At 45.6% G+C, this 9,441-nt stretch overlaps 1 protein-coding gene across 1 annotated transcript in view; it reads right to left on the reverse strand.

Moving 5' to 3' along the window:
- LOC102201335 (cadherin-2-like) overlaps positions 1-9,441 on the reverse strand; it is a 100,705-nt gene that overhangs the window by 49,360 nt on the left and 41,904 nt on the right. Inside the window, exon 3 of the mRNA XM_005734997.2 lies at positions 1,836-2,056. Coding sequence (XP_005735054.1) covers positions 1,836-2,056 — 221 coding nt within the window. The remainder of the gene's footprint in view (positions 1-1,835; positions 2,057-9,441) is intronic.

A 9,441-nucleotide genomic window follows, 5' to 3' on the forward strand; every position in this document is an offset into this window, starting at 1 on the left:
GTGTGTGTGTGTGCGTGTGTGTGTGTGCGTGTGTGTGTGTGTGTGACAGCCAACTGTGTGCCTGTCAGTTCTTCATCTTCCACGTTCCTGCTCACTCTTCCTCAGCATCATTCATGGCTAACCTCACCAACCACTCGCCCAGCGACATCACGCCGTCACAGCCTCCTGTGTGACGCTGGTGGCAGAGAGGTGCACGGTAGCAGGACGGGTGGTGCTCTGCTCAGAGTCCACGCTGTAACTACACTGGTGCAATTCAGCATATTTATATGATACTTATGTAGCTGCTGTTCTTCAGGCTTCGTGTGAGTCTGCCACTGTCTGAGCAGATCTGTATAACACGTCACTCTATAATTTGTTCCTCTGCATCATTTTCACCGCTGTGATATTTGATGTAGGTTTCTCTTTCTATGATCATTCAGCAGAGGTTTCCAGGTGAAGCAACAGAAGAAGGGATGCTGATGAGTAACCCCCCTCCCCATCTGCTGATTCACAACTTCGTCTTCGACTCTGTCAGCTGACCTGAATGAATACGGCTGCTTATCCTTCTTAGTCGGACAGCTGACTCTGTGGACAGCACAGAGTACCGTTCCCTGTTAAGTCCCTGATTATTCTGACATCTACTGTAACGTTGCAGGGATTACTAAACACGGCGATGTCTAACTTTTCCAAAACAAGCAAAGGTCAAAGGCTCGATTTGCAGCCATGTGGAGCCTGGCGAGCTGCAAATGTGACGCCTGTTTGTCTCACTCCACACTTCCATTGGATAACAACCCCGGTCCTGCCTCTCAGCTGAAGGCCTCGATGCTGACACTGCTGGCAAATGACTGGCTGTTAGCTGCGATGGCTCGTCCTCATGAGTCTTCCTTACGAAGGATTGTTGACAGCTTCTTTCACCCTCTGCGATTCTCCTCCTCGCCGACTGCAGCGAGTGATTCTGATAGCAGCTAAAGCATATGGCAGCCAGCTATTTCTGGGCCCTGTTTATAAGAACAGCCAATCAAAGCTGCTGCCTTGTCTAAATACATGCAGAGGGCCTTATTATCACTGTTGTACATGAAACAAACTAACAGATGGCTGTTTGACTTGCTTTGTCTCTGCAATCAGCACTTGGCCAACCTCAGACGCCTGCTGGGCTGCAGAAGCTGTGATTTTATATGTGTTCATGCTGAAGCAGGGGGGAGATTTCTCTCACATGCTGGCTTCCTCAGACGTGCATACAGGTATGTGTTAACACTGTCGAGTTCTCAATGTGTTAATTAAGTCATTACTATTCAAAAAAGGACTGCGATCCTGCTTTTCTGCCTGTGTAGATGAAGAACTTTCAAACTATTCAATAAAAGAATCAAAACTAGAGATTCGACTGTCAGCCTGCTGTGGTACACTTAGATCATCGAGCTTCAAACACGTGGTATATTTAATATGATGATGGGCGCTGAGGCGCATGCATGTCATTGCTTTGCGGTTGGGCTGCCTTGGCTTGGTCATGGTGATGCTGGACCAATCATCTGCACAGTTAGCAGAGCTTCTCCTTTATTGGTTTCCTAAACATTTTGTTTACCTGGTTTAATTAGACCTAATTCATCTGTGGGTGACACGCTGGCACAGACGGGCTCCAAGCGTGAGTCAGGCCCCATGTGTACATGTTTACAGCCTGGTATAAAAATAGTCTTGTCCTTTATGGACAGCTCCCGTCTTCATAACTGGCTAACAGCGTTCCTCATGAGTCTGTACAGTCAGATGAGTCGGCTTGTCTCTTATCAAAATATAAGACAAATATGAGAATATCAAAAACATGAAAACTGTAAAGGTTTAAAAAGGCCTTTGAATGCTTTTACCTCCGTTTGAGTGCTGTTGCTCGGATGAACACGGAGATGAATTCTGGCCTTCCAGACCTGTTTCGTGTGCAGGTCATGGGCGTAGACCAGCACAGCCTTCTCCTTTCCCAGCAGGTTTAGGTGGTGCAGGGCGTAGACCCCACCGTCCTCATTCACACTGAAATCATGTTTATCTTCAACCTGGAACCAGACTTCCCCCCCGCCACAGTCCAGGAAGCTCACTGTTGAAGAGAGAAGACAGACACCGGCATCAGCGTGCAGGCCAAGACAAACGTTTGTTTCTCTGCAGCAGCTTTTGTCCCACTGAAACAGCTCGTCCTGTACAGACGTCACAGACGGTTTTATCTCCAAAACTTTCCTTCGTTTTTGCTGAAATTCAGGCTTTTCACTGTGACCGTTTTATCTGTATTCAGACGAACAGCATGAATAACTCATGTGCTGACACAGCGACACACTTTTCTCGTCCAGCGTGCGGCTGTCAGAATTTCACTGCTCGTTAATAACTGCTGTCTACACTGTGTGTGAAACAGGTGATATTTTATTAATCAGTTGTACTGTCTGCTTTATCTATATGACATTTGTGCATTTTGCTGCACATTCACACCAGAGCTGCTTAATTATGACAGCACATGTAATCAGCGATGTCGATACTGTAATCTGTGGGAAAGAAGACGCCTCAGACTGGGGAGGATCTGTGGTCATGAAGCTCGTCTGCCGAGGGCCCCTGCTGGTCCCTGCAGGCCCCCAGCTTTAGATGTCTGTGGGTGCAGAAAGGAGCAACACGAGGCTTATGCAGCACTGGCCTGGCACCCTTTGAGGACCTGAATAGTTTCCACAGGCAGGGCGCTGCAGCCAGCAACCAACAGACATGTTAGCCTGCCGTGCCCACAATCTCACCTCCAAATAGCTTTTAAAACTTTTGCTCCTTCATGATAAAGCTTCAAACTAAACTGTGACTTTTAGAGAAGAGCCGGCGTGCGACACTGTAAACGAGAAGGCTTGATCTATAACGGGAGAGCTGAAACTAATGCACAAAGGGAATGTTTTATCCCAATTATGCTGTCTTCCTAAGTATTAACAACTCAACACTCGATGAAACCTGGACACAACCAATCACAGTGGCTTTTTTCTTCAAAGCCGCTTAAGGAGAATTTCAGAGAAGAAAAAAGTAACGGAGTAAATTGATGTGAAACCTGAGTCGCATTTAGATGAGTGTTTGAGGAGAGACTGGTGGACCTGCCCCGAGAGTTTATCCAGCCTGTAAATCCCAAAGCTGAAGACGGGATTTGCAGGAGTAAAGCAGAGATGGGAGCAGCTTTCTGCAGGAAGACCATGCAACGCTCTCCTCTTTGTGTGCTTGCCAGCTTTAGCGCACCTTCGCAGAGGAAATGGCTTCTGTGATGCCCGGGGGAGGCGCGCAATGCTGTGACTGCATTTAGCCAGAAATCAGTGCAACTCTGTTGACAGTGTGACGTGAGCAGACACAGCACACTCATGCAGAACAAAGCTGTCAATGGCAAATGTCAGCTCATCACAGCTTGCACATTAACAACAAGTCAGTGCATCCAGAACAGCTTCTTCCACCCCAGCTGGGGGAGAGGGGGGGCTGAGGCTTTGTTTCTGTCCAAACGCTGCTTCTGACAAGCACTGAGAAGCCAAACAGGCCGGTGGAGAGAAGGAATGTGATAACACAGAAATGTGTTGATGTGAAATGTTGTTTGCCTCTCCCACAACAAAGTTTCTGTGATATCTTCAGTCAAGTCAGCGTTACACACTTTTAATGACTCACGTTTCTGCTAATGATGGAACATGGTCCAAGCCGGCCTTTTTAAACTGCTTGTTTAATCCCGTCACAAACACATTTTATTACATTTCCTCAAAAATCATCTGGAAAGAAGAACGTGGAGCTGCTTTACTGCCTCGTGGGTTAAAGCGCATCAACCATCTGCCAGGAATAAAGTGCGTGTGTCACTGTTGGAGGGTAATCACAAAGCATCTCTGGGAAAATGTAAACAAAGCAGAATCGTTCAATTATGTTCAACTGTCAACATGTGGAAGTTGCTACGTTTTGTAGCTTCGACGTGAGAACACGGTGAGCCAAAGAAGACCTGACTGCTTTTATAGAGCAGCGTCTCCGTAACAGACACCAGGATGTGGAGCTCGTTCACCAGGCACCAGGCAGGTTGTGGCTCTCGTCCAGCCATAATCAGCACTGATTTCATTTCCTTTCTCACAGCTTACAGTGACAATCAGTGCAGCTGACTAACGTCAGTGCCCTGCACTGTCTTGGATTATCAATGAGACTCATCAGCAGGTCTGTGGGGCTGGAGACTCTTCGAACCTCCGCTCGGCTCTGCCAGTGAACAAACACAGACACTGATGGGGAGACTCGCTGGTAGCCCTGAAGGAAAAGTCAGGGGATCACTAACTTCAGTAGAGTTCATGCCTCAGTAAAATACTGATCTGCTTCCCTGCTGTGTGGTAAATGCATTAAAAATTCACTGAGTTTTTTAAATTTCTATCAAAGTTTAGGAGTTCCTACCCAACAGTCCTCAGTGTATGAAGTTAGAACATTAGACAAATCTGTGTGTGACATGGAGCAAAATATGCAGCTTATATTTCACATTCACTGTTAATTAATTCACTTCTCAGCTGACAGAAACACGTTTTATTTTTACTGGTGTTAGAGGTAGAAGGTGTTTGACGCACTGAGCGAAAAATAGCAACCGATGAGAGCTACGAGAGGCGGCTGTGACGGGGAACGGCGACGACTGCGTGAACGAGCGTCTGCTTGTATCCTGTCAGTAACTGTTGGTAAATCTATGCACGCACCCACAACATTTACAACATTCCTTGTTGTGTCGGACACATTAGAATACAGCTTGAGTGGAATCACATACATTTGTGTTTCTGAAGCCTGTGGCTGTTTGATCTGTTCTCCTAACTGTGAACCATTAACAGCTCCATCTCTGCTGCGCCGGGCAGGAAGGAGCATAACACAATGAATGAATACAAACTCTCAATGCAGCTTTATCATGTCCTCAGGGTGTAATGACAACGTTGTTTCAACGGACTTCAGAAAGTAACCAAAGTACGATTCGCCGCGCTCTCTATCACGGTGGGGAGAAAAACGAGACTTAAATGAGTCGTTTTGACCTTGACCAGTTTTGGGTTGAGGTTAAAGAGAAGACAGGAAAGAGGACAGTAGAGAGACCACGGACTAAACCAAGAAAGTCCAGCAGAAACTTCTCCCTCCACCAGAGGAAGAGCAGCCTCACCACACCGTGGATCGGTGCCTTTACAGAGCGAAGCTCAACACTTCATCTTGTGGTGGCTTCTGCTATCTTTTATGGTGTGGTCTGCTGGGGCGGCAGCATCTCTGCTGGGGACAGGAAGAGACTGAACAGGGTGATCCGAAGGGCCAGCTCTGTTCTTGGATGCCCTCTGGACCCAGTGGAGGTGGTGAGTGACAGGAGAATGGTGGCTAAGCTGTCATCCCTGTTGGACAACGTCTCCCACCCCATGCAGCAGACTGTGACAGCACTGAGCAGCTCCTTCAGTGGGAGACTGCGGCACCCACGGTGTGGGACGGAGAGATTTCGCAGGTCTTTCCTCCCCACTGCTGTCAGACTCCACAACAAAGACTTTAACTGAACAAACACACACATCCACACATGTGCAATAACACTAAGTGCAATAATCCTTTCTGGCATCGTTGTATTTTTACTCAGTTGTATATAGCATTTGTATTTGTATTCAATTTTTATCTTATTGTATATTTTTATTCTATTTTATTCCACTGTATATAGTATTTTATTTTATTCTATTCTGTACAGCTGTGTACTGTATTTATTCTTATTGTATTCTAATTTTTGCGTCATAACTTTTGCACTGTCCACTTCCTGCTGTGACAAAACAAATTTCCCACGTGTGGGACTAATAAAGGTTATCTTATCTTAAAGTAAACTTAAACTGTCAGGTCCACTAAACATTCAGATGCTAGGAAGGCTTGAATAAAACAGTCTTCTCTGTGCGTGAGATCGTTATGGGACTGCAAACACGTGTCAGTGTTATAAATGCACAGCATGTTCCTGACAATATTAAAGGCTTCTCAGCCTCCAGCCGTCTCTCGCACTCAAACAAGCTAAAAACAGCAGAACGATCTTCTGTACGAGCTCCTCACCAACAACGCGCTTGCTTTAAAGCACATTCTTTTCAAACTTTATGAAACTGCAGTAAATATCTATCACACTGTCTCATGTCCATCAGAAAGAAAGACACGGACTGAATTTAAAAGGGACAAGTTGTGCTGATGCACTCACAGGAGTCCTGCAGGTCAACATATGAGGAGGAAAATCTCAACGCCATGTTTGATCCTTCAAGAACAGAAACGTGACAAACTGCTGCTTAAAACAGCCACAAAACTGATTCATTGGACAAAGACAGGAGAGACGCTAACAAGCTTCTCACAAATACTCTGCAAATGCAGTTTTACAGTGTTTGATAGGCTGTGTCCCTCAGCATGTTAGCTTTCACACTAAACTGGCTCATTAACCAAAAAGGAAAAAAGCATCAACAAAGTGAACTTAACCGAACTGAAACTAAGAGCTAACTGTGCCAACCTTCATCAGCAGTAAGTCCATCCCAGCGCTTGAGGCAAAAATGTTTCTTTTAACAGTCTCAGAGTTCATGTTTCCCCGAAGTTGGAGTCTCACCCTGACCCTTAATCAGCAACCATCCCCCAGCATCAGACTGCCACTGCTCCTACACTTCACTGTAGATGTACTCTGGCATCATGTTTGCCTCTAGTATGACTGTGAAAACCTCGGAGTCATGTTTGACCAGGATGTGTCATTTAAACAGGCCGGCCTCGTCTGATCTGCACAAGCTAAAATCATGAATTCCTGCAGACTGATGCTCCAAAGCAGTCCGTGCATTTGTTATTACTGCGCTAATTACAGCTGTCCTTAAAGCTCCCTGAAAGGCCTGCAGTTAATCCACAACGCTGCAGTAGAAGGCGTCATTGCTCACCCACCCGCTTGATGAGCGTCTGTCTCACGGTGCAGAGGGTGGAGTTAGTGGAGTTAGCGGTGAGTCACTTTTGGGAAACTTCATTTTTCTTCTTCATTGGTAGGTAACGTGTCACACATCTGCAGCAGCTCTGTAAGCCTTCACATGGATGCACTTATTTTGCATTAGCCGTACTTTGGTCCTGCGTCGAACTTTCAGCTGAAACCATCGTTTTAAAAACCGTTTATTGAAGTGTTTGATTTAAGACTGCTGGCTGCAGTCAGACCTGAATGAGTCGACCTGGCAATTTATGTACAACTAGTTGTTTTTGGAGGAGAGCAAAAGCTTCTTAGCACAGATACGTGTTTGCTTCATTTTTTATGGTTTGGTTTAAAATTGCATTTTTAGTTTGAAATACATTCTAAAAATAGAACAAACTGGGAATGTGTCGACTCTGTTTGCACAGAAACGTACATTGTTTTGAGATTTAAATGTTAAGGTTAAGGACATTAGTGATCCAAACCTTCTTATGTGAACGGCAGCTTGCTTTAACATGAAAACGAAGCTGACAGACAATCACAGCTTGTTTTCCTGTTGGCCTCTGAGGTGGTTGAGATTCTGCTCTCTGTCTGATGGTCTGTACCTGCTTGGTGTAAATGCTCATACATTATCCATGTCCAGCTCACAAACACTCATGCTGCTACATGATTTTAGAGCCGTGTGATTTAACACCCCCATCCTCCGACTGCACAGAGGGAACTGGAGCAGAACTAAGCGTGGGGCTTTTAGATGTAGCTGGGCAGCAGTGGGTGATTGCCCAGTTCAACCACCTATTTTCAGACAGAACATCAACATAGACAGCAGGGAGCAGCAGCCTGAAGCTGCAGGTGTGCAGAAACAGCAGATAATGTTTCACAAAGTTTTTTGCTTTTTTGAACTGAAGCATCCACAGCATGCCGTGAACCTGCCTGCTCTGCAGCTTCTGTCGTGTCCTGTTTATGTCACTCTAAGCTCCTCCCACAGATGGCTGAAACTACCACTGTCATTCACAGTACCCACTCCAAGCGATTGCCCTGCGTGCCCTGAGATGGAACCGCTGCTAAGTCAGTACTCGCTGACCTTTGCACATAATTAATTCTGTAATTAACCAGCTAGAGTTCATAATATTGCTGCACAAGTCCTCGGCTTTTATTTTGTATTTTCAATGATTATTTGTGCTTGCTAGTTCATCATGTATAAAGTGATTACATTTTAAATTGAATAAAATATGTTGACTTTGATCCTGAAATAAGAGTAGCAGTGTTCATTACTATAATTCTCAAGAACCCCTCTCAGTCCTGAATGTGCCACACAGGATCAATGCGTTACTGGCGTTTAATCGATACCTTTGCTGGAAGCAAATGATCCCAACTGTAGTAACCCCTGAAAAGTCTGGCATGCACTCTCCTCTGCAATAACAAGGAGGCACAGGGAGAGACACCAGGACAGAGTACTGTTTGGGACATTTCCTGCACTCTCTGTTAGGAGTGACAGCAGCCCAGTGTTTTCCTCAGGTTGTTAGTGGGGTCAGAGTGAAACGCTGGAAAATCACATCCTGGGCCACACTGGGACCCCCAAACTCTCCACTGACACAAACACTAATGAAACAGTTTGAGGGCTGGAAGCGCCTCAGGGCATGTGAGGGCGATTCATTACACGTGTGCCTGACTGCAAATCCTCCCACAGCAGCTCCAATCATTTCACTGGCTGTCACACATTGGACAGAGAAGAAGTCTGACCGAGTCTGCCAGCCTAACTAACGTTGTTCAAGTAGAAAAATGCAGCTTCAGGTATCGTTAGCTAAAGAATGATGTAATATAAGAATTATAGCACTACTATATGGTTACCTAAACATTCAGGGAAAGCGTTCGATGGTTGTCTGGGTTTAATACACAGTCAGATACAAACCATTTTGAACCATCCGTTCATCTTGCTCTGCTTATACGGTCTCACAGAGCGTAGCTCTCAGGTGATGCTAGCAACCAGCTGGCTTGGTAAACTCTGTTAAGTTCGTTTACCAAGAAAACTCAGCTACAAGCTTGACAAGACACAAGTTCACAAGAGTTACGAGTCCAAATACTACAAAAGTAAAAAAAAACGTTAGTTAATAGCTTACTGTTATTCATTAACAGCAGCAGGGCTGATTTTTAGTTCACACAGACTGTTCAAGGCAAACAGTGCGTTAGTGTCATGTTTGCAGGACACACAGACCTGATGAGACCACTGTGATTTTAGATGAAAGATTCAGATCCTGCATGGCAGGACTAACAGTCAGATCAGAAATAAACACCAAAGCAAACACTTTGGTGCACCAACGTAACGGCTTCATGAGCATGCACTGAGAGCCGCCCTGTAACAATATCGATGCACTGAGAAGTCCAACACTGTTTCTCCCAGAGAAAAACAAACCAGGACTTTGCTTTGATATGACAAACACGTGCGGGGTTGTGGCACCAGGAGTAGCCAATTACGTTTCAGTGGGAGCAGTGCCACCCCTTTAGCCCCGCCCCTGCTAGTAAAAATCAAATCCTGTCCCCTACAGCAGCGGTCCCCAACC

This window comes from Pundamilia nyererei, unplaced genomic scaffold, assembly GCF_000239375.1.
Source record: "Pundamilia nyererei isolate P.nyererei 1_Seehausen unplaced genomic scaffold, PunNye1.0 scaffold00061, whole genome shotgun sequence".
NCBI lineage: Eukaryota > Metazoa > Chordata > Actinopteri > Cichliformes > Cichlidae > Pundamilia > Pundamilia nyererei.